The sequence below is a fragment of the Aethalodelphis obliquidens genome, unplaced genomic scaffold (assembly GCF_003676395.1).
Source record: "Aethalodelphis obliquidens isolate GAN/ISIS:26980383/991018 unplaced genomic scaffold, ASM367639v1 scaffold22, whole genome shotgun sequence".
Lineage (NCBI taxonomy): Eukaryota > Metazoa > Chordata > Mammalia > Artiodactyla > Delphinidae > Aethalodelphis > Aethalodelphis obliquidens.
This window is the reverse complement of record NW_020837966.1, coordinates 102,016-126,592: the sequence shown is the minus strand read 5'-3', so window position 1 is coordinate 126,592 and position 24,577 is coordinate 102,016. Positions and strand designations below refer to the sequence as shown.

General features: G+C 58.2%; 1 protein-coding gene across 6 annotated transcripts in view; it reads left to right on the top strand.

Annotated features, from left to right (window-relative positions):
• Positions 1-24,577, top strand: part of CACNA2D2 (calcium voltage-gated channel auxiliary subunit alpha2delta 2) — a 141,788-nt gene that overhangs the window by 107,518 nt on the left and 9,693 nt on the right. For all 6 annotated transcript variants that reach the window (XM_027120887.1, XM_027120884.1, XM_027120886.1 and 3 more), the window contains exons 5-23: positions 6,490-6,534; positions 9,977-10,118; positions 13,360-13,491; positions 13,685-13,742; positions 14,679-14,729; positions 14,861-14,960; positions 15,063-15,221; positions 15,459-15,566; positions 15,664-15,742; positions 16,335-16,384; positions 16,574-16,663; positions 16,874-16,945; positions 17,158-17,232; positions 18,456-18,530; positions 18,610-18,681; positions 18,772-18,843; positions 18,951-19,012; positions 19,923-19,999; positions 24,029-24,089. In XM_027120887.1, the coding sequence (XP_026976688.1) occupies positions 6,490-6,534; positions 9,977-10,118; positions 13,360-13,491; positions 13,685-13,742; positions 14,679-14,729; positions 14,861-14,960; positions 15,063-15,221; positions 15,459-15,566; positions 15,664-15,742; positions 16,335-16,384; positions 16,574-16,663; positions 16,874-16,945; positions 17,158-17,232; positions 18,456-18,530; positions 18,610-18,681; positions 18,772-18,843; positions 18,951-19,012; positions 19,923-19,999; positions 24,029-24,089 (1,580 nt within the window). The remainder of the gene's footprint in view (positions 1-6,489; positions 6,535-9,976; positions 10,119-13,359; positions 13,492-13,684; positions 13,743-14,678; positions 14,730-14,860; positions 14,961-15,062; positions 15,222-15,458; positions 15,567-15,663; positions 15,743-16,334; positions 16,385-16,573; positions 16,664-16,873; positions 16,946-17,157; positions 17,233-18,455; positions 18,531-18,609; positions 18,682-18,771; positions 18,844-18,950; positions 19,013-19,922; positions 20,000-24,028; positions 24,090-24,577) is intronic.

Below are 24,577 nucleotides of genomic sequence, written 5' to 3'. Positions count from 1 at the left end.
GTAACAGATGATTGTTTACAGTGAACACATTAATGAACTAACGACTCCCTGGACCGATCCTCCCTCCCTGGGAGCTGGGGGCTGGGTTTTTTCTCGCTCCCCATTCCAGCACTACAAACCCATCCCTGGGCCACCGTGCCTCCTCAGCCTCTTGATCAGAAATACACACAGCAGCCTCCATTTGCACTCCCTGGCCACTTGGATGTGCCCCCACCTGCAAATAACCTCACCCTGGCGACTCCCTGCAATGCCCAGCCTGAGCCTGCGCTCAAGGCCCCAGGATCTGGCTGTCCCTGCCTCTCTCGTCAACCTGCCTCCTCCCTCCCCTCCTCCTGTGCTCCAGCCACACCGAACACCTCACTCCAGGCCCATTCTTGATCTCTCCACCCAGAATGCCCTCCGTTCCTCCTTTTTTTTTTTTTTTTTTTTTTTACGGTTCGCGGGCCTCTCACGGACGCGCAGGCTCAGCGGCCATGGCTCACGGGCCCAGCCGCTCCACGGCATGTGGGATCTTCCCGGACCGGGGCACAAACCCATGTCCCCTGCACCAGCAGGCGGACTCTCAACCACTGCGCCACCAGGGAAGCCCCCGTTCCTCCTTTTGAGGCCCAGCTTGTCTTGCCTCTTCCCAGTGAGGCTGCTCCTGCTCCCCAGCCCATCAGCCCCTCCACCTTCTGGGAATCCAGAACCCTTGGCTCCCGCTCTGTCCCTTCTTTTGTTTCTGACGTATCTGCTTCCTCCCCTCCCCACCCAGGACAGACACGCAGAGCAGGCACAGGAGAGGGAATGAAGGAATCAGGAAATAAGGGAATGAAAGCCCTCGGCCTGGCTTTCTCTCCCTCCCAGTGTAGGCCCCAAACAGGAAGACGAAGAGGCTGCCTCGGCCCCAAACCGGTTTTTTCTCCCTGACTCTGCAGAAAACCCAAGATTTCCAAGGACCATCCTACTGGACCCCTGACCCCTGATTTTCAGCTACTCCAAGACAGAAACGGCTTATCGCAGGCCGGGTGGGCACCACGGGGGCCTACCGGGAAGGAAGGCCCAGGTCTCAGGGTGTCCAGGAGATGCTGAGACGGTGCTACTTGAGGACCCACTCCCTGCACACTGGGTCACAGTCCCTGCGGGACCCAGCAAGGGCTCACCCCTCTCTGGGCTTCAGTTTCCCCATTTGGCAAACGACCAGCTGGTGTCGGGGGGGCTATCTGTCAGCTCAGGTGTGATGTGTCAAAGGGTCGGTCCACACATCAGGCCATGTAGGTGCAAGTTGGTGATGGTATGGGTGCATCTCTGGCCACACCAGCCCATAGGCTCTGGGTGCTTCTGTCCTAAGGCAGGAGAGGACTCTGCTGGCCCCATCCCCTGGCTTGACCTGAGATGCCCCCAGCTATGGGTGTGACCACAGGGCCAGCTGGGCCCAGCCGTGTTTGCCTGATGCTTGTTGCCCACCCCCACCAGTCCATTAGTCTACCTGTTTGTCTGTCCCACAGGTATCTTGGGCAGAGTGGAGCTGTAGGCGCCCCCTCCTTTCCAGCTGCAAGGTCAGGGCCCTTCTCTTCCCCAGGAGTGCTGAGCTGCCCAGCAGCTGGGCTAAAAGGCATCAGTGCTAATGATGGGCCCATTAGCTGACTTGCCAGCCAGCCCTGCCTGGGCTGCCAGGGAGAGCTGCCAGGGTGCAGACTGTCCATGCCAGGGGGGATATGGGGACTTCAGGCTGCAGAAAGGATGGTGTTTGTCCCTTGAAGGCATACCACCCACCCTTGAAACTATGTCCTTGCCAACAACGTTCAGGAGGTGACAGATAAGGAGTCATGTTCCTTCCCAGCATTCAGGAGCACACCCAGTGACAAGCTCAGGCCCTTTACACAAGCCAGGCCTTCTTAGGAGTACCCTTACCTCCTTCAGAAGGGCAACACGTCCCACTGCAGTTAACTCCCTAGAGCTCCTCTTTCTGGCCACAACTCTAGGATTAGCCCCCACTGCCCACAGCACCCGCCTTTGGTGCCCCCATCACAGGTGGTTCCCAGTGCATGCTCCCCCAGGCCAGTGGCCCAGTGGGCTCATCTGTCTGCCCCATCTGGCTTCTCTTGGCCAGAAGCAGTTGAGCCTGACTCAGTGCTGCCCATCACCTGTCCATGTGCCCAGCCAGGTACCCTGTGGACAGAGTGACCAGGGCCTCAGTCTTCTTATCTCTGAGATGGGGAGGATGGCAGTCAGCAGTTCTGGGCACAGAGGAAACCCTTGACCCATGGGGCCAGACTGGAATCCACTACATGATCAGTAGGGTGTGGCCCTGCCTGTGTCAATAGCACACAGTAGGTTTGCGTGCAGACCTCTGAGAAACGGGCAATAGTGTACACACATACACACAAACATACACACACACACACACACAATCACACCATTGACACCAGCCCAGGGACTTGGGGGATCCTGGAGTCTGCAAGGTCAAGAGAGACAAGAGAGTGAGGGAAAAATATCTAGATGTGAAGCCGTGCTCCTCTCCCTACTCCCAGGTCATGACCCCACACTCCTTGCCATGGCAAGGGTAGCGAACCTGTAGCCACAGCCCTGGCTGCAGCCCTTGGACACCACGGCCCTTGTTAGCAGGCAGCACCTCCCATGGCCGCTGTAGACAGGCAGCAGGTGCTTTGGTGCCCATAACACTTAGGGTGGATGAAGATGGCCCGCCTGCCGGACACTGTGCCTGGTGCCAGCACCTCACTGTGCCAGCATTATCTGCTATCTAGACGGCCACCAAGGAGGAACTGGGCCAGGGCATGGGTCGGGGAGGCAGGAGAGGCCATTGGTTCCAGGGCCTCAGTGCCAGCCCTAGGGCCTGCAGGAGACAAAGCCCTGCCCTGGGAGTCTAATGGGAGACATAGCTCTGCCTGGGAACCTAAAGAGAAGGCTGCGAAGGCTGGGCCAGGCCAAGGAGCCGGCTGGACAGGACAGGTGGCTCCCCGGCCCGAGGTCTGCCCCAGCCACAGGGCCTGCTGCCTGCCTCTCTGCCAAGCCGGCGACAGACGGCTCTCTCAGAAACAGTCCTGTTGGCTGAGCTGGGCTGGCAGTGAGCCAGGGCAGGAAGGCCAAGCGTCCTCGCTGGTGCAGCCGGGTAGCTGCCTGGGTCCTGCACAGGGGCCTGGTGAGCAAGCGGCAGTCAGGTCTGACCAAGCCACAGCAGCCGCCTTCCATGGCACCAAACGTAGTTGCCAATTGCTATTCCCCATGCTCACCCCACTCTCACTTCCTCACCCTGCTGCCCACCTGCCAGCATCCCTCATGCTCTCTCTTGGGCTCAGCTGCAGCTAAGGAGAGTGTGTGTGTCATCTATACAAGGGCCGTGTGGGCCCCCTAGCCCCACTCCTCATGTGTCATATATGCACAGAAATCCACTTTGCGGGGAGGCATGTGTGTGAGTTCAGAGGGGGTGATTCCCCCCACTCCCTGCCCAGTTTGTGCAAAATGGCCCCTAAAATACCACGTAATGGAGGGGGTGTCAGAGGTGTGTACCCTGGACGTTAAGGACACACGTTTCACCCCAACCAGAGGGTTTCTTCCACATTCAGACCCCTCCCGGGCCTGTGAAGTTACAAGCTTAAGGGGGCCACTCATGGGTTGGGTTGGGTTGTCCCGAACCTCTGGAGAGGCCTCACTCCCTGTCCTAGCATCATCATTCTGATTTTACAAGTGGAAAGTCAAAACCCTGAGGTAAAGCCTTACTGAGGCTGAAGGGTTTAGCAGGCACCCTTGCCTCATCGGTGAGATGGAGGTGACCTCCAGGAGTCCTCAGGGGCCACAGGGACTTGTGAGGCTTCAGCCTCAGTCTTCACTCACTGCTCAGGATCCCAGAGCTCACATGTTCAGGTCAGGATTTGAGGCCAGGACCCTTTGCCAAGTCCCCTGCACATAATCGCTAGGTGGTACCACCTCTTTGTTGTGTCCCAGAGACAGGGCACTAGTGGTGGACACTGGGGCACCTGCAGCCCAAAGCAGACACAGAGGCCTTTCCAGGGACCCTCCTACCAGACCCTAATGGTCCCATCCTGCCCCGTCCCCAGCTCCACATCATATCAAACATAGTGACCACAGCTGGGTTTACAATGTATTTTCACACATGTGACCGTGCCTGCCACCATCCATAGCTAATGCCACTCTCTACCAAGGAAGGGACATGGGCCCTCTCAAGATGGGAGAGGTAGGGAGGAGTCCTGCCCACGTGTATCCGAGTCCCTGGGGCACCAAGACTGCATACAGATTCCTGAGCCTCACCTGCAGTCTGAAGTGGGGGGCTAGAATCCTTCTGTGTGATACATTCCCCCTGTGTCGCTGATGCCACCAACATCTCATCCTCCACTGAGTCCATGAAACAGCAGGACAAAGGGAGCCATTAGAGTAGCTGGACGGGTGGCCCAAGTGAATGCCAGGTGTCCCAGGGACAGCCCAGGTCAGGCAGGACCCAGGCATGGTCTGTGAGGAGAGCCCAGAGGAGGGTCACTGTGAAGGTCACTCTGGAGGCCTAGAGCCACCGACCCCTACCCATCACCCATGCCCTTTCCCGCCCTTGCAGAAGATTTGCCTAAAAAGTTGGTGAGTGAAGCCCTATGTTCTAATCTGCAGTCCTCCCATTGTGCCTGCCTATTTTCATTACAGAGGGAAAGAGCATCAGAGCCGTGTTTATAACCCCCTTTTAGATAACAAATCACATTTTCTTTTCGCCAGCGACTGTGTTGAATTGATATTTTTTCCCCTCGGTTTAATAGGTTTGTGTGTTCAGGAATGATCTTCATCAACCGAAACTCCTTATTGTGTTTGATGTAATGTCAGCTTTCATTACGCGCTTGGGTCAGAGCTGGGCCCAGGGAAAGGCTGAGCACCCTGGAGCCTGGGCCCCGGCCCTCACCCCCACCCCAGGCCCACCTGAGCTCCAGTCTCTCTGGACTGGTGGTTGGGCAGGTGTGGGAGGGGTTGGAGATGAGTCGAGAAGGCAGAATGGAGCCAGGGTGCAACGCCTTTTTTATCCCTGCCTTAGCTTCCTCATCTGTATAACGGGGTCATAGGGCTGTTGGGAGAACCCTGTACCGCAGTGCGTGTGAGGCCTAGCTGGACACAGCAGATACCTCACAGGACTGAAACTTTGGTCTTTCAGTCATCAGGAGGTGTGGTCTTGCCCAGGCATGGCGCCAGGCCTGTAGTCAATGTTCCAGAATGCTTGGACTATACCCATAGGTCCAGCCAGTGGCCTGCACCCCCCAGACCTCTGGTGGGAGAGAACCCATGACTGTTCCCCACGACTAGCCCCGGTACCGACCACCTCAAACCGTGGCCTCAGACCCAGCACCTGGACAGTCACCAAGGCTAAGTCCCTCCCTCCATGAGGAGCCTGAGCTCAGAGAGGGAACAGTGCAGCCCTGCGATCACACAGCACATGGGGCCCAGCCAGGCCCAGGCAAGGGGAGGCCCACCATGGAGTAAGTGCTGGCTCTGTGCTTGCTGTTTTACAGCCAGACCCTTGGGAGCACACTTGGTCATCACCCCCATTTGCAGGCCACAAAGAAACAGGCTCCCAGTGAACAAGGGACTTCCGGGGCCATGCTGCAGGTTTTTGCTGTACAAAACAGGGCTGAGGAGCACCAGGGGAGGGTGACTCGGACAGTGGCCCTATCTTGTGTCCTGGCCTTAGGGCCTATCAAGGCAGGGGTGGGGTGGCCCCTCCTGAGCGGGTGGCACCTGATGGCACCAGATTTACCTTCTGGCAGCCGCTGTCAGCCATGCTCAGTTCTGATTAAAGATCATTAAACATGAAATTAGCCCATTTGTGTTACGGGTCCCTGGGGTGGCCGGTGATTATGATGTGCAGATGGCTGAGAACCCAGGCGGCGGGCAGGCGGGCCAGGCCAGGACACGCGGTGCTAGCAAAGGCAGGCGAGGGCTGGGAGGCAGGCACAGGGGCCGGGCTTTGTTTTCTCCCGCTCCTGTTGTGTAAACCCCCTTGCATTTCACAACAAATCACAGATAATTAATAAGTACATGCTCGTAATGAGCAGGCTTTTTAATAGAAGAAATTGGAAGATGCGGTGTCGAGTCATTATTTCACTCTTTCCCAGACTCGGCTCTATTTTTCCATCTTCCTCAATTCTCCCTTGGTACTGCCTCAGCCAGAGTCTCGGCAGATAGGCTGGCTCTAACCCTACCTCCCAGCAGGGCTGCAGTGCAGAGACCCTGATCCTAGAGTCAGGGAGCCCCAGGGGTACCGACCCGGGGTACCACATCCTCCTGGTGCCTGTGAGAGCTCCTGAGGACGGTCTGGCTGGGGTGTGGGTGGGGCATCCAGCCTGCCTCATCCAGCCCTCCCTGGATGGCAGCTCTGGATGGGTAAGGGGGCGGTCTCTGCCCCAGAGGAATCTGAGGGGGCCATTCCAGGCCTTAGAGCTGGGGGTCCTGGCCGCACCTCAGGCGACCATGAGTGATGAGGCATCTCTTCCCCACCAGGAGGAAGACATAGTGTACTATGACGCCAAGGCCGACGCTGAGCTGGTAAGTGCCCCCACCCATGCTGGCAGGGATGGGGAGCTGCCAGAGCCACACCCCCCTCTCTGGGACCTCATGGCCTCAGCTGTAAAATGAGTGTTAGGATTCAGCACTCTTCAGCATTCTGAGCTTGGCCTTGCAGAGTTGTGGTGCACAGGTCCCCGCCCTACACCTCCCACAATTCCCTAGAGGCCCTGACCCCTCCAGGGCCATGTCTCTGTGGCACCAAGGGGCACAGCTTCACTGTACAGTGTGGGGCGGGCCCAGCCCCATCCCTGGGCAGGGTGGTGAGGCTCTTGGACCTCCTCCCCTAGGTCAGTTCAAGTACCAGCATCGGGAGGACAGAGGGATGCTGAGTGCTGCGAGAGTAGGGGAGAGAGGGAGCAGGTGGCGAGGGCTTCCTGGAGGTAGGCAGGCGGGGCCGGGATGCAGGTGTGTTTCAGGTGAGTGCAGGTACCCTTCCCTGTGGTGAGGGGAAAGTGGCTTCCGCGTGCTGACCACCCCACGGCCTGGCCCCATGATCAGTGTTGGCCCTGGGCTAAGTCAGTCTCACCCCAGCTGTAGAGGCAGCCCAGTCCCTGTGCCTGTTCTTCAGATGAAGGAGAGGGTTCTGACTCATCAGGGGTCACCACCCCGGAAGTGGTGGTGCTGGGACTGACCGGAGAACCCAGAGCTACACTGCTCTTCTGCCTCACTGTCTGGTTCACGTCTGCTTGGGTGGCCCTGTGACAGAGAGAGGTCCCTGTCACCAGAGGACTCACGTGAAAGTGTGACCATTTGGGGTGTGAGGGGGTCTACAGAGGAGACAAGAGTGTCTGAGGGTGCAGGGCACATGGAACAGACTGTTTTGGTGAACCTGTCAAGGCCCAAATTCATCTGCCTGCTTTTGAGGCAAAAGTAGTTGAACCTGGTTATTTCCTCTGTAAACAGAGGTGTCACAACTCAGTCTCTGGGGCCCCACCTGTGCTGACTGGTGCAGAAGACCCAACAGCTAGGCTCCCACTCCTGGGCCTGTTGGCCTGGGGGGTTGCCTGGGGCGAGCAGGAGGTAGCCAGTGGCACCAAGAGGTGGGCAGGCAGGAAGGGATTCCTGCAGCGGGTCTGTGGTGCCAGGCTGGCCTTGGTGAGCCGTCAGGAGGGCAGGCAGGCAGGGCCGCAGAGAAGGCGGGGTGGGTGGGCTAAAGCAGGTGTGCTTCCCCCTTGGCTGAGCCTCCGTGGCTCCCAGAGAAGTTGCTAAAATTAAAGCTGGAATCTGAAATTCAAATGAAGAACAAACCTTTAATTAGACCCTGAATCTAATTCCTTACCCCCCTCAGCAGCGGGCTGTAATTTTAGCAATCAGTGCATTAAATATAAACCAGGAGACTGCAGTTGCCCACCGTACAAAGCCCCTGGGCGTCGGGGTGACACTGAGGGGTCTCCTTGGCCAGTCTGGTGCCCGGCCCCCTCCCTGGACTCCCTGCTCCCAGCAGCCCCCAACTCCTGGCTCTAAATCACTGACTCCCTGCCCCCAGCCCCTTGGACATCTGCTGGGGGGCTAGGGACAGCACAGGGAGGGAGATTCACCCCGGGTGGGGCTGGGCCAGGGTCAGTTAGGCCAAAATCCCAGCCCTCCCAGCCCCAGTATAAATATCAGCACGCACACATTCCCCAACTCTCCTGCCTGTTACGTTGTTTTGTTTTTTTAATCTTTGCCAGAGGTACAGTTAGAGATCTTTCTAGACCATTTACTTTTAAATTACCAGCCAGAAGGTGGGGGTAGGGAGGGAAAGAAGGAAGGAAAAAGTTCGCCAGCTGATAGCTTATCAGAACAGAATCCAAATGTCACATTAGTTGGGAAAGTTGGGAGATTAAATTTTCCAGCGCCCTTCATCTGCCGCTGACATTTCGGGGGCTTTCTTCTTCCGCACTTCCCCTCCTCCCAGCAGAACGTGAGTGGCTCACACCTCAGGGGCGGCCGGCTCCCTGCTCTGGCCTCCATGCTCAGCAGCTGCCTGCCCCAGCTTTACCCAGCATCCAGGAGCTTCTAGGAGGCTAGGGTGTGCCGAGGTGGGCAGAGGGGTGGCACTCTGGGTGAGGGGCAATGGCAGGGCAGTAGATGGCTTGGATTTTGCTGTTACAAAATCCAATGAAGAGATAGATGAAAAGGGTGTTTGCTGCAGGCCCTCCAGCCAGCTGCACCCACCATCCAGGCAGTAATTCATTCCCCAGGCCTGAGGGTGCACCCAGAGCACTCCCTGGGTGGGGAGAGCACAGCTGGCTGGGTGGGGAGGCACGATCACCCTTTCCCCAGACAGACAGCCTGGCGGCAGGAACATGAGGGGTGTGACCAGGACCCAGTGAGCAGTGGGGTCGGCCGTCACGTGAGATCCACTGGGGAGAGGAAATGAGCTGAGCCTGGTGCTGAAGGTGGTCACAGGGGCGTTGAGGGGCAGCGAGGGAACATGTGGCTGGTTCAGCTGCTTATACTCCCTCCTCCCAGGGCACAAAGACCCCCAGCTCTGCGCCTACCTCGCGTGGCTCTCCATCTCTCCTTGCCTCCCCATCTGGCTTTTCTTCATCTTCCCCTTCACTTTCTACCTCCATCTTCCCTTCCCCCTTGCACACCTGCACCCGTGCCTGCCCACCCCCCACCTCGGCTGCGGCATCAACACTATAGTCGCAGACCCACTCCTGCCAGCCTGTGGTGGTGGGCAGGGGCGCACGGCGCATGCCCAGCCTGCCTGGCCGAGAGATGCTGTAATTGGCACCTGTCAGACGGCTGCAACTCATTTTAGAAAGTCAGTGGGGGCCTTTATAGTCCTTCTGCTAGCAGGCACCACACACCCTCCTTCTGGATGTTACCAGGTCTCAGTGCTAGCCCCGACCCGAGCCCAGCTCTCCCACGGACTCCCCGCTCTCCAACTCAGCCCCTAGAGCCACCCTGCTGCAGGGGGTGGTGCCCCTCCCCCAGACGGGGCTAGGGCCCTCTCCTTGGTGCCAAAGGAACTCCATGCAGGGGATAGGTGGGACCAAGTTGTGGCGTGTATGTTGCAAAGCTCCTGTGACGGGGTGCTGAGGCCGCCTTGTGATTACACAGAGCAAGTCCTCATGAGCAGGGTGTCTGCAGCCCACTCCTCTCTAGCTCCAAGATTTGCCTCCTTCGCTGATAATTGGTTTTCAAGGATGTGAGGAAGGGCTTGGTTTGGTCTTGGCTCTGGAATTTGGGTTTAGCAAATGTGGGGATGGTGGGTGGGGCAGGTGGGTGTCACGGGCTTTCCAGGCAAGGGGTCCATACCCCATGTCTCTCTGTCCCTGTGTCTCTCCATCTCTCTGTCTCTGCAGTAGTCTCTGATTCTGAGATGCCCCTATCTCCTAGATTCTGGCCCCCCTGCCTGCAGTTCTATCCAACCCCACTCCACCATTTCCCAGCCCTGACACTGCCATGGTTGGGGGGTCCCTTTCCACAGGACGACCCTGAGAGTGAGGATGTGGAAAGGGGGTCCAAGGCCAGCACCCTACGGCTGGACTTCGTTGAGGACTCGAACTTCAAGAACAAGGTCAACTATTCATACACGGCTGTGCAGATCCCCACGGACATCTACAAAGGCTGTGAGTGTGCAGAGTGATCGGGAGCAGCCCTTCCCACCCACCGTGGGGGCAAGGCCCACTGCCTGGGCACTGCCAGGTCCCAGGTGCCCATCCACCTTCAGCCCCCTACACCCAGGGTCACACACGCTCACCTCTCAGACCTGCCCACATGCAGGCCTCAAGCCACTCTCAGGCACAGCCTCACGCTAACTCTCAGCAAGACACAAAACACCGAGCCTCTCACCCCTATGCATGTACGGGCTCACACAAATGCATGCACACAACTCTTCCCCCACGTGCTGGGCCAAGTCCCCACCTGTCCCCAGAGCAGCTCCTCCCTACCCTCTCCCATTCCCTGGCCCCATGCAGGAAGGGTTGAGGACCTACCACATCAGATGGGCACAGGACAGGGAGCAACTTCTCATTCACAGACACCAACCCTGTAACACCTCCCTCCTTCTCCCTGGTGAGCAGGGGGAGGTGGAGATGGAGGTCAGGGGGATTGAGTAGAGGGTGGTTGAGATGCCAAGCTCCAGGGACAGTATAGCTTTGCACAATGGGGAAACCAGGTCACTACAGCTAGAAGGATTTGAGTCAGACATCAGGATGAACTTCCTGAAGAACTTGGGAGGTGTAGGGAGAAGAGGCCAAGAGTCAAACACTGAATGGGGAACTCTAGCTGCAGGATTTAAGGCCCCGGAGTCTCTTGGTTCTGACACAATTCTATGAGCACCGACAGGGTAGCCTCAGAATCCAAGGGGCCCACTGGGTGGAGGTTCTTGAAGCAAAGGTCCCAGAACTTCTGCGTGGACTTCAGAAAGCAGGGAATCCTCCAGGGTTCTCAGGGAGGCCCCTCCTGGGCCTTCTGGGCAGCCTCAGGCAGGAGTGAGGGTGGATGCCCCCCACACCCTACAAGGGCCACCCACAGGCCACCTGCCCGAGCCAGTCGAGGGGCACTATCACAGGCAGGCACGCTAATTAAAACAGGAACCACACCGCCCTCCCCAGTCACCCCTCGCTACCCACACAAATTACATTTTATATGTTTTTTATTTACTGTGTCACTTTTAATTAAATCTGTAATCGCCTGCCTGAGGGGGGCATGGTCCCCATTTCCAAGCTTAGTGTGATCTGAGGGTGTGGGCACATGAGTGTGTGTGTGTGGTCACAGGGCTGAGCAGCACGCCCTTTCCAGGTGGGGGGCTGTAGTGTGTGCACAAGCGTGTCTCACAGTGTATGCGTGAGCGTGCATGTGGTCATGGCTACCTGAAGGGACAGCCCAGCCAGGTCTCCTCTCGGCCCTTGACCTGAGTCAGGGACACCCCTCTGCCAGCAGCAGCTAGAGGGGCTCCCAGAATGGTCTGTCTGCTCTAAGCCTCTCATGTGCAGATGGGGAAACTGAGGTCCAGTGAGGGGTGGGACCTGCCAGGCAGACTCTCCCACGGCAGACAGTACTGTGTGAAACATTTGAGAGCCTGACTTTATTTTTTCCTTAAAGAGAAAAATAGAAATTGTACAACTCACTAAGTTTCTAAATTAGGAACGGGACCATAACATACTGTTCAGTAGGCACAGCCAATGCTAGAAATGTGTTTTGTTTTCACATTATGGTCAGTTAAGGGAAGCTGCAGGGCCAGAGAGAAGGGAGTGAGAGCAGAGGGGGAGGACTAGGCAGCAGACAAGACAGCAGAGGCCCCCCAGTCTGGAGAGAGAGAGCAGAGGGAAGAATGCCCCAGAATATATTGTCACCCCCTAGGCTGTGGGCCGAGCCTGGAGCATTTGTATCTTTAAATCACAGCTCTGGGAATTCCCTGGCGGTCCAGTGGTTAGGGCTCTGCGCTTCCACTGCAGCGGGCATGGGTTCGATCCCTGGTCGGGGAATTAAGCTCCTGCATGCCAGGCGGCGCAGCCAAAAAATAAAATAAAGTAAAAAATAAATCACAGCTCTTCATCTGTTCTAAGGGTTTCTTCTCTGAAAAGAAGAGCAGAGCCTTTGGAAGACGTGCTCTGGTTCCCGTTTGGGGAGTGGATCTTCAGGGAGAGGTGATGGTGTCAGGGCTCCACCCGGAAAGAAAGGAGGTGGGAGAAGTTGGAGGAAGAAGTAGCCCCCAGGGGAGGGGGTGCGATACAGAGGCCTGGCAGTAGCAGGTATCCAACTCCTGCTGTTTCTTCTGAGTTTCCCACACGCAGAGACAGGTACACTGCACATGTGAGAACATGTGCCACACACACACATTGGGCAGGTTTAGGGCTGTCCTGAGTTGGGGGGCTGCATACTGCTTAAGCCATCCCAAGTCTCTGCCCGGGTTGCCGGATGGATGGAGTCCATCCATCTGAGAGAAGCCTTGCTCTGTGTGTGGGGGGCTAGGTCTGGCCAGGGCGTCACACCTGTGCAGCCACAGAGGTTGAGGGAGGGGGAGGGTGGGGTAACTTGTGGTGGGGGGTTGTGAAAGCAGGACCCATTGGTGTCCTCCTGTAAGGGCAGAGTGGTGTGTAGGTATGAGCATGTGTGACCCTGTGCCCATGGCAGCAGTGAGGCTGCTGGGCAGGTAGGTTTGGGGGTGAGGGGATGACACATCCAGCTGGAGACACAGAGGTTAGATGTAGGTACACCTGTTGTATACCTGCATGCAGTATACAAGCGCAGGCTGTGTGTGTGTGTGTGTGTGTGTGTGTGTGTGGGAGTGCACGTGCCAGTGTTGCAGCAGGATCATTGCACAGCCCGTGTCCCTCCGAGATCCCCCGCCCCCACCCCTGCCTGCTCCTGGCCCCAGTTGATTAATCATGGAGCTGAGTGGCTTCCAGCTTATCAGGTACCTTAATAGCTGAATAATTCCAGCACCATCATTGAGCCCTTAATTGCTTTCTTGTGGCTGCAGCCCGGAGTGCATGCTGAGTGGGTGAGCTCCCAGGGGACCAGCCGCAAGCTCCAGGCAGCAGGCTGGATGGGCATCCCAGCTCATAGCTCCCTGCCACCTGGGTGGCCCCTCCGCAGGGGCCACAGGCCACAGCTGCCCTGCCTGATCATGTGGAGCCTGGCCGAAGGGCAGGCTGAGCTGTTTCTTGGGATGAGAACAAGGATGTCTTCCTGGAGGAGCTGGTGCAGCCCCAGCTGAGCCCTGGGAAGTGAGGGAGACCTGGGTAGGCAGAGAGCAGGTGAGGCTTTCTAAGTGAGAGGCACATGCATGGGTGTCGCTGTGATGAGCTTCAGCGCGGGAACAGCCGAAGCGCTTCCCACCCCAGCCCTCTGCTTCCCCCCTAGCCACCGTCATCCTCAATGAGCTCAACTGGACGGAGGCCCTGGAGAATGTATTCATTGAGAACCGCAGGCAGGACCCCACACTCCTGTGGCAGGTCTTCGGCAGTGCCACGGGAGTCACTCGCTATTATCCAGGTGAGCACTAGCCCATCTCCCCAGTCCACTCAGCACCCCACCCTCCTCCATCTCCCCGCCCCCTCATCCTGGGGTGCGTGGGGCGGGACGGTCACCTTGCTGGTTGCAGGGTGGCCTGGCCACTGCTGCAAGGCCTGCTACCAGCCCAAGGCCCTTCTCTGCCTGTCCCCAGTCACCTCCTCTCCTCCCACAGCCACCCCATGGCGAGCCCCCAAGAAAATCGACCTGTACGATGTCCGAAGGAGACCCTGGTGAGCAAGCAAGGAGGGGCTGGGCAGGGACACCCCCTCAGCTCTCCCGCCTGCTCCCCTCCATCCCGATAACCAGGCCTCCAAGCAGGGTGCAGCCAGCTCTATCCAATTTTCATTTCACACATCGTTGCCACTGGAAAATGGATCCCATCACCCAGGCAGGCCTCCCAGCTGCCTCTGCCCCCCGTCCACTGCCCGGCACTCCACCCCCTCGGGACTGAGGGATTGGGCTAGTGGGGGTTCCTGAGGGTGGGTATGTCCTCTGTGGGTTTGGCCAGCCCCTGCTGTACCCATCTGAGCCCTAGACACCCCTACCCTCTGCTCTGCCTCTCCTGCAGTACTCCCTGGCCTCCTCCTCTGCCACCTGTTCAATCCCATACGCAGCTATGACTCTGCTCTTGGTGCCTCAGCCTGGGCCAGGGGAAATGACAAGCCACTGAGGCCATGAAACAGGCCTCCTAGCCTCTCTGGATCACCTGCTCACCCCTCCTTGGGGTTGTTCACATGTTGGGGGACCAGGTCACTCATGCCATGGGCAAGGACTGTCTGCTTTATTAAATGCGGTGTCCTCAGTGCCTAGAACCCTGTCTGACCCATGCCATGGATGCTCAATAGAAACATGTTGAATTGGGCTTCCCTGATGGTGCAGTGGTTGAGAGTCCGCCTGCCGACGCAGGGGACACGGGTTCGTGCCCTGGTCCGGGAAGATCCCACATGCCACGGAGCGGCTGGGCCCGTGAGCCATGGCCGCTGGGCCTGCGCGTCCGGAGCCTGTGCTCCGCAACGGGAGAGGCCACAGCAGTGAGAGGCCCGCGTACCGAAAAAAAAAAAAAAAATTAAAAAAAAGAAACATGTTGAATCAGTATGTGGGTGAAGGAAGGAAGAACCCACAAGGTCTCAGTGAGGCTGGCCCTAACTGAGGCTTCTCCTGGGCAGGTATATCCAGGGGGCCTCGTCGCCCAAGGACATGGTCATCATCGTGGATGTGTGAGTGAGCGATGCTGGCGGGTGGGGTGGGGGCGGGGCTAGGGACTAGAATCTGCTTCTGGGGAACATGGTGGGGAAGCAGCAGGAGAACACCTGAGGCCGACCAGGCGCCTCCGTGACCCACCCCCCAGGAGTGGCAGCGTGAGCGGGTTGACCCTGAAGCTGATGAAGACATCTGTCTGTGAGATGCTGGACACACTCTCTGATGATGACTATGTGAACGTTGCCTCCGTGAGTGGCAAGGGCGGTAGGCGGGCACTCCCTCCTGCCCCATGCAACCCCTGCCTGCCCAGGCCAGCCTGAGGCCACTCACCACTCTCACTGTCCCTGCAGTTCAATGAAAAGGCTCAGCCTGTGTCATGCTTCACACACCTGGTTCAGGCCAACGTGCGTAACAAGAAGGTGTTCAAGGAAGCTGTGCAGGGCATGGTGGCCAAGGGCACCACAGGCTACAAGGCCGGCTTTGAGTATGCCTTCGATCAGCTGCAGAATGTGAGCCCCCTGGGTGGGCGAACGGGTGGCCAGGGACAGGCAAGGGCCCAGGCTTGGTGACACCAGGGAAATCAAGATAGATGACCTTGTTAGCACCCATCAGGTAGGTTGGGCAGATAGCACTGTCAACTGTGGGGTAGGGGAGCCAGAGGGCCAGGCCCATTCCGGGGAAGGAGACCCACCTGTGGACCAGGGAGGGGCTGAAAGCTGCCTGACCCCACACCTACTCCTGCCCAGTCCAACATCACTCGTGCCAACTGCAATAAGATGATCATGATGTTCACGGACGGTGGTGAGGACCGCGTACAGGACGTCTTTGAGAAGTACAATTGGCCCAACCGGACGGTGAGGCTCAGCCCAGGTGGGGGCTGCCCTGACTTGGCCCGGTACAGGGGAGGGCTGTCCTCTGGCGGCCACGGCAGTAACCTCAAGCCCCAAACAGGTGCGCGTGTTTACTTTCTCCGTGGGGCAGCACAACTATGACGTCACACCCCTGCAGTGGATGGCGTGCACCAACAAAGGTACCTTGTCCGGGTGTCACTGCCACAGGGCCTGCCTGCCGTGTTCTGCCAATCCGTTGGGTTGGTTGTCCACGTGTCCTTCATATGTCCAGCTTTCCAGCTGCTTGTTCATCCAGTGTCTGTCTTTCTGTATATGTGACTGGTCATCTCTCTATGTGGCTAACTTGTCCATCTGACTCAGCCTCTTTCCACCTATCTGACTGTCCATTGTTCATCTGTCCCTAGCTTGTCTGCTCCTGCATCTGTTTTCTGGTCAATCCAACTCTCCATGCAATTGGGCCTGGCCTCCAGGTGGACTCTGAATGTCACTGCCATCCTAGAATGAGGGACTTCAGGCCTCAGGCTCCTCCTTTCATCCCAGTTCTGCTTCCTTAAACCCCTACACTCACAGCCCCTTCCATGTCATTGGTCCCATTCACAGGGTAATGGCAGGGAGCACTAAAGGAACATGAGTTCAGAGGAAATGACACCAAAAAGAGAGGGAACCTAAGAGACCAGTCAGGGCTGCAGACACACCCCAGGGTACAGGGCCTCCTGTGCCATGGATCCCAAGCAGCACCCAGGCCCACCTCTGCCTCCCCTTCCCTCACAGGTTACTATTTTGAGATCCCTTCCATCGGTGCCATTCGCATCAACACGCAGGTGAGACTGTGGGGGCGCCCCTGCTCCCAGCCCCTTGTCTTTGCTTCGCGGGGTCGTGGGAACCATGGGCTGCTGTGTGATGAGAGCGCCCCCTGGTGGCTAATTGACACATGGGGAGGCAGGACAGGGAAGATACAGTGGGAGGGGCAGACTCATGACGCCCCACCCCTGCCCCCACCACCTCCCCAGGAATATCTAGATGTATTGGGCAGGCCCATGGTGCTGGCGGGCAAGGAGGCCAAGCAGGTTCAATGGACCAACGTGTACGAGGATGCACTGGTAAGGCCTCAGGGCAAGGAAGGGGTGGGGCTGGTGACCTTCCCCCCAGGATGTGCCCACAGGGTCAGGTCCCATGCGGGCCCCCTTATGGTGGTAAACCAAACAGAGGAGAAAGAGAGGTGGCCTGTCCCCACACCCCTGCTCTGAACACTCAGGGTGGGGGCATGGCTGGCCACAGGAGTCTGACCCATCCTCCTCCTCTCCCTTCAGGGGCTGGGGTTGGTGGTGACAGGGACCCTCCCTGTTTTCAACCTGACGCAGGATGGCCCTGGGGAAAAGAAGGTGAGGTTCCCCACTGGGGAAGGGCTAGTCATGCCTGGGGAGAGCTGTGCATGCCCAAAACAGGTCTGGGATGGAGCGCGGATAGGCAGGCCTCTAAACGGGACAGGGGCAGCAGCTTGAGAGCAGCTTGAGGCCATGGGCATGGGCAGTTGGGCACGGTGGCTCCCCCCATGGAATTGAGCCTGTTGCAGACCCCCTGCCTCTGCTCCCAGAACCAGCTGATCCTGGGCGTGATGGGCATTGACGTGGCTCTGAATGACATCAAGAGGCTGACTCCCAACTACACGGTGAGTGTCTACCTGCCCATCTCCCTGTTCCGCCTCTCCTGTGGACACAAGCCAGGCTCAGCAGAGGCTGATGAGGATTCCCACACCTCTGTGGAGTTCTCCGAGTTCAGGCGGTCAGGGAAGGCTTCCAGAGGAGGTGATCTTGGGCCCAAAACTGGGATCAGCAAACTTCTGTAAAGGGCCAGATTATAAATATTTTAGTCTCTGCCAGCCTAAATACTCATACTCAATTCTACTGCATTGAGGAAACAGCCAGAGACGAAACATAAATAAATGGGCATGGCTATGTTCCAATACAATTTTGTTTGTAGATACTAAAATTTGGATTTCAAATAATTTTCACAAGTCATGAAATAGAAATCCCTCTTTTTCAGTCATTTAAAAATGTAAAAACCATTCTTATCTCACAGCAGTACAGTAACCGGCAGCGGGCCAGATGTGGTCCATGGGCCCTAGTTTGTCGACCCCAGGTCCGTCACATAGGCAGGAGTGTCCTGGGTAGAAAGGAGGTGAAGGCGTACCTTGGAGGCAAAGGGAACTCTCTGGGCAAAGGCCTGAAGGTGAAAAACAGAATCATAAGCCAGGGAAGGGGCCAGATCAGTGTGGCTGACCCAGGGCCTATGGCAAAGAGAGTTTGGGACTTGGTTGTGAAAAGGTTGGGAGATGTGTATCAGCATGCTTAAACCTGAGCCACATGAAGGCCCCAAGTCTTTGGCCTCCATGTGCAGTGAGAAAACTGCCTCAGAGAGCTAAGGGGTGAGTCCAGAGTCCTGCTTTTCTTTCCCTTACACTTGGAAGGAACACCCCAGGTAGTCCAAGGGTACACTCGTCCCCCTGCGGTCTACCAAGATGGGGACCAAGAAGAGGCCGTAGTGGGGAGAGGAGGGGAGGGCAACAGCAGCCTTGTGGGGCCAGTGGAGGTGGAGAGGTTCCGCTGACTGATGGCGCCATGAGAACCCGGGGGAGGGGCTGAGAAGGCCAAATCACATTAAGGTCCCACAGAGCTGGCCAGCATGGGCCAGGGCTAGTGCATGAGGGGCACCAGCCTGCTGGGCTTGGCTTGAGAGGTAGGCTTGGGGCCGAGCGACATGTTGGGGTCCCTGACCCAGGAAGGCAGATGGCACCCCCCAGCAGCGTGGGAGGCAGGATGAGGAAGAGCTCTGGAGCCCAGGAAATCCCTGCCCAACTCTCCAGGCCCTAAGCTCCTCTATCTATACCCCCAGCTTGGAGCCAACGGCTACGTGTTTGCCATTGACCTGAATGGCTACGTGTTGCTGCATCCCAACCTCAAGCCCCAGGTGAGCCAGATGGGTGGCCTGCAGATGGGGGGTAAACCCTGTGAGAGAAGGTCCTGACTTCCTGCCCTGCCTCCCCTAGACCACCAACTTCCGGGAGCCTGTGACCCTGGACTTCCTGGATGCAGAGCTGGAGGATGAGAACAAGGAGGAGGTAAGGAGAAGAAGAGGAGGAGGGATGGGGGCGGGCATCCAGAGCAGAGAAGGGTAGGGGCCCCACCCTTCACGTCTCTGACCCTTCCAGATCCGTCGGAGCATGATCGATGGCAACAAGGGCCACAAACAGATCAGAACGCTGGTCAAGTCCTTGGATGAGGTGAGAAGGTGGCAGAAGGGGGACAGAAGGTCAGGGTGGACACCCTCCTACCCCCCACTCCACCCCAGCCTGCTTCCCCAAGCACCTGACCCAGCCTCTTCTCCCAGAGGTACATAGACGAGGTGATGCGGAACTACACCTGGGTGCCTATAAGGAGCACCAACTACAGGTGAGTGGAGCCAGGCTGGGCAGGCAGGGAGGGGCAGGGCAGCCCCAGAGCCCTAGCTGCCCCTCCCTCCCCCACCCCCGTGTGCCAGTTCTCAGCGGCTGTGACCACGATCCCAGTGGGGCCCCAGCAGCCAGGGCTGCTTACTTCTCACTCCTGGGTGCTCAGTCCCAAGGGTCCCTCGCTGGCCCTTCATGAACAAGCAGCATCTCCTGGGAGCGCACAGTGGAGACATGTCAGTGCATCTGATGCCTCCCCATTCCCCACCACCCTCTCTACATCCCTCCCGCCTTGGATTGTATCCCTGGATGTGTGCATGCAGGATGTCATCCTCAGCACGTTCACCAGCCTGCTCTCAGCAGTTGTCACAGCCTCAGAGAGTGTACTGACTGTCTTCTGCGTGCCCCAAGAGCTGGTCTCCTTCACACTCCAGCACCAGCCCATGACTGCCCCTCACTGTGATAGTGCCAGCCCTGCTTTTAGCTGGCTCTCACATGGCCTGAGTCTCTGGGGACTATGGACCCCGGTCTCATGGCAACACCCCCACCCCCATCCCCACAGCCTAGCTCACTGACAGTATTCTGCCCCTGTGAGTCTGCTGCTGGCCAGCTGGAGGAGACTGGCTGGGCAGGTGGTGTGCTGGGGGAGGCCGCTGGGGCGAGGGGTGGGATGGGGATTTGCTTTGGGGCTGGGAGTTCTGAGGCCTCCAGGAGAGTTCGGGAAGTGGAGGGCCCAGGCCCCTAGGCCCTGAATCTCTCACAGCTAACCAGGGAGAGGTGTCCCTGGTGGTCGGGGGAGGGGATGCCACAGCCTGGGCCTCTCACCCAGCTCCAAAGCCGTGGGGAGGAGGGTGCCAATGGGGCCCGCCTCTCTCCAGCAGTGACCTGTGCTCCTCCCATCCCCTCCTCCCCAGCCTAGGGCTAGTGCTCCCGCCCTACAGCACCTTCTACCTCCAAGCCAACCTCAGTGACCAGATCCTGCAGGTCAAGTGTAAGTGGCCCGGCCCCTGCCTGCGCCCTGCACCCCCGCCTTTGCCCCGCACCCTGGCTGGCCCCAGGCAGCATAGCCAGCCGCTTGCGGCCAGGCGGCCCCTCCTGCCCAATCTGCCCGCCCCCCAGGCGCCCGCAGGCTGGGGCACCAGCCATCGGAAAGTCTGTGGAACTCTGCATGCTTGCCTTTTCTCAGATTTGGTTCCAGACCATTCTCTCATGGTTTCCATTGAGGTTCTGTTTTTGGTTTCTCCTCCTCCGTGTCTTCCCTCCTTAGCCTGCCTCCCCCACACACGCCTGGGGGCTGAGTTCTTGGAAGACACCCCCTCCTCTCATCCCTCCTGCCCCCTGCTCCCTGCGCAGCGCTCTCCCGCTGTGGCACCACCCCCGGGTCTCTCTCCACCCTGCCCCCTCTTCTGTCCCCCCTCGCTCATCCTCCCTTATTTTCCTCCTCACCTCTTCTCTCACCTTCTGCCTCCATCGCCTTCCTGCCCCCTCACTCTCTCCCTTTGCCCTTCCTCCTTCCCTCCCGCTCCCTCTCGCCCTCCTGCCTCCTCCTTTCCCCTCCCTGCACCCGCACCTTCTCTCCCTACCGCTTCCTTCTGCTCACTCCCTCCATTTTTCTCTCCCACATCCCCTCCCTCCCACTGTCCATTCAGTCTCTCCCCCTCTCTTCTCCTCTCACACTCTCCTCTCTCCATCTTCTCTCCTACCCCTTCCCCTCCTTTGCTCCCTTCCTCGGGCCTTCATCCCTGCCTCCCCCACCCTCCCTGTCTCTTGCCCTTCCTCCTTCCTTCCCTCCCTCTCCCGCTCCTCTGCCTGTGGCTCATCCCTGCATGTCCTGCTCACCTTGGGCCTCCCCCAGAGGCCTCTGGAGCCCGTGGCCCCGCCTGCCCACCGCCCGAGGTCACTGGGAGGGAGGCTGGGGCTCCGGCCCCACCGGGCGCCCCCCACCTGCCTGGCTGACTGGGGCTCATCTCCTTTGAGTTTTCTCGCTCTCTCTTTCTCTCTCATGTCGTTTTTTGCAAGAAGTTTCCTTTCGGTATGATGATGAGACACAATATTTTCATTCAAACAGCCATTGAATAAAATATTGTTTGTGCCCCTCCCCTTCCCCTCCCCCTTTTCGTTTGTTTTTGTGTTTGTGTTGTTTTTGTTTTCCTCGCTTTCTCTCTTGGTGGACTGTCCCAGTGCCAATCAGCAAACTGAAGGGCAAGTATATTCAGAACCAGTGCACCCTCCTCTCCCCACCCCACCCCCTGCCCTCACGCCCCTGCTTGCCCCCCTCCCTGCCCAGGACCAGCCAAACCCCTGCTCTCCAGGGCTCCCCCCCAGCATCCCCCGGGCTCCTCTAGTTCTTGCCTTTCCTCTGATCCCTAAACCTCTATTAGAGCCAGCAGCCCTTTCCCCTGGCCCTGCCTGCAGGGTGGTCTCCGGCGTGTTCTGAGAGCTCAGGCCCTCTCCTCATCCTCCTGGCTCCCTCTGGGCAGGCCTCTGCCCCCCACCCCACCTTCTCTGTCCCTCCAAGACAACTCAACAGTGGGGACAGGGCTAGATGGCTCTCTACCACCTCCCACCCACTAGGGCAAGGGGCCTGAGATGTAGGGGGTAGATCAGTCCTCAAAAGGGCTTATGTGAGGCTTCCTCGGGGATATTCTCCCTCCTCAGATCTCTCCAGTTTCTCTCCACAAGCTGGCGGCCCTCCCAAGGGGAGACAGAAGGCTTTGGAAGCCCCACACCCTGACCCTGGGGCCCAGGGGCAGGATAGGGCAGCAGCCAGGCCACCAGGAGAGCAAGGCAGACCCAACGCTGGCCTAGGTGCTGAAACCCCTGTCCCCTGCCACCCCTGCTACTCCTGGTGACTTTGTAAAGGCCCACTGGCCCAGCCCTGCCCTGGGGTGCTGGCTGCTCCTGGGAAGAGTGGTCAGGTATGGAAGGTGTTCCCCTGGGAAATAAAGGCAGACTCAGGGCCCCTGGGCCTGGCTGGGAACAGAAGGGGATCTTTCTGGACCCCAAGGGCCAGCAAAGGAGCTTAGAGGGAATCAGGCTGGGGGTGAAGAAAAAGATTCTGGCACTCAGAGGTACTTAAGCCAGAGACTTCGGGAAAAGGTAGGCAGTGAACTCACAGGCCCTGGCAAAGAACAAGAGTGAGAGAGGACAGCACACAAGGGTCTCTGCCGCTGGTGCACAGAGAGGCCCCCCACGGAACACCGAGGCAGATGGGCCATGGAGAGCCATGGGGAGATGTCCTGTCCCCAGTCCGCATGGGGAAGTAGGGTCTCCCTAAGAAGCCCTAGTGGCCCTGTCCAGCCTAGTCCAGCAAAGGGGATCCAGCTGCCCCCACTGGCCTGGGTGGAGGTGGAGGACGTGCCCTACTCCCACTAGCTTGAGTTGTCTTGTCTCCCCCTCCTACATCCCTCCCAGTGACCCCAGAAATGCAGGGCCCTGATAACAATGACAACCATAGCATAGTCTCCCTTCCTCTCCCCCCACCTCTTTTTCTTTCTCCTCTTCTTCCTCTCCCCACCCCAACCCTTCCCTGTTGGCTTGTGTCCAAACCCTGCCTCACAGTCCTATCAGAAAGCAACAGTCCAACCAGTGACTGCCCAGCTCCTCCAGGCACCCAAAGTCCCCCTCCCCAGAATCTTGCAGTGCACTGTGGGAGTATTTTGGAACAGGGAAGACCCCTCTTCTGCAAAAATAAAGCACTGGGACTTCCCTGGCAGTCCAGTGGTTAAGATGCCGGGCTTCCAATGAAGGGGGGGCGTGGGTTCGAACCCTGGTCGGGGAACTAAGATCCCACATGCCGCGTGGCAAAAAACAAACAAAAAAAAAAAGAGGTTGGAATCTGGGTGAAAGGATAGGGAGGTGCATTGCCCAGAATAAGAGAACAGAGGGACACCTCCCAGACTCAGACCAGCAAGGTGGCCAGCCCAGCTGGGCAGGGAGAGGCCCCAGAGGAGCCCTAGTAGCCACATCCCCAGATTCACTCACAGACCCACACAGGGACCTTTGCACACATGCGCACATGCTTACACACTCATGCATACACACGTGCTCTCACATGCACATACACGCTCATACATATGTGCTCACTCTCACACACGTACAGGCCCAGTCGGTGGATCCCTCAACAGCACCCCATGCCTTCTCTGGAGCCCCCAGCTTCTCCCTTGCTGCTCTGAGCCCAGACAGGTCCTCGGAAGGATAGACCCGACACAGGCCTTCTGGATAGACCAGAACCTGCCCTCATGCCCCCGGCCCAAGAGGGTGTTCATGTTTGAGCAGCGCTTCTGTGCCCTCCCAGCTCCCAGACTCTCCTCTCACAGTGTGGGAACATTCAAGGATCTCCCCTCACCCAGCCTCCTACCCCAGGGAAGACCACTGGACCCCCACAATGCACTGCAGCCCACCCCCAGCTGCCCACACTGTCTCTGGTTGGACTGTCTGTGCCCGTGAGGAACCCCCTCGGTTTGGCCATGTTGATGCCTGACACAGAATAAAAGCAAGACCTACCAAAATGCAAACAGCTACAGCAAAGAGAGATAAAAATCCGCAGCCAAAAGCCAGTTCCATTCCTCAGAGTCTCTTTGGAGGAAGGAAGCTCAGCATGCGGTTTTTTCCATTATGGATGTGATAAGAGCGAGACTGGTGCCTCCCCCAGACCATGCATATATATAGCAGTGTGTGTATATATATGTGTGTGTGTATGTCCGTGTATATGTGCTATACAGCCGTATGGAAGCATATACAGCCACGCCAAGGGACTCACTGCCGACAGAGGACCAGGCCTGGGCAACATATTGGCTATAACTGCCCTCCTCCTGCGATGCTGTAGTCTCCACAGGCCCTCCCCGCCCGCCTCTTCTCTCTGGCTCGAACTTGAACATGGAAGTGGCGGGTTTCCTCTTTGCTGGTGTCTCCCTCCCTCAAGCCACCCTCTTCCCTGTCCCTCCAGCCCCGTCAGCTCTGAACCCCTGGCCTCTGGCCTCCCCAGCCCCCGCCGGATAACCCCCCGTTTCTGTTGCAGATTTTGAGTTCCTGCTCCCCAGCAGCTTTGAGTCTGAAGGACATGTTTTCATTGCTCCCAGGTAGCTTGCGTGTGGCCTTGCTGAGGTGTCCTCCCCCAACCTGACCTCCCTGGGCCCACCTCCTGCACTGCTGCCTGGAGCTATGTGTCTGTGTCCTGTGCAGTGTCACCCTGCCATGCACAGCCCTGTATGTGTGGCCATGTGCATACCTGGGCCATGTAGGCACACCAGGCACCAGTGCCCATAGCTTCAGCTCCCACCAGGCCTCGGACGGGAGGGCTCTGGACTCTGTTGACCTTCCCTGCCCTCCCAGGCCACCAGGAAGGAGCCCTTTCTGCCCTGCGCCGACTGTCTGCAGCACGCCCCTCACTGGGCAGCTGCTGCTCTGGTTTGTGGCGCCCTCCCCACCCCACCCCCACCCCGCACCTGTCCTTGTCCCGTGTCAGTCAGTGTTTGTGTGGGTGTGGTGACCGAGCCAGCCAGAGCCCCTGTCGGCAGTGCCCCATCTAGGTGTGGTGGCTCACTGAGGACGGGAGGAGGATGAGGGG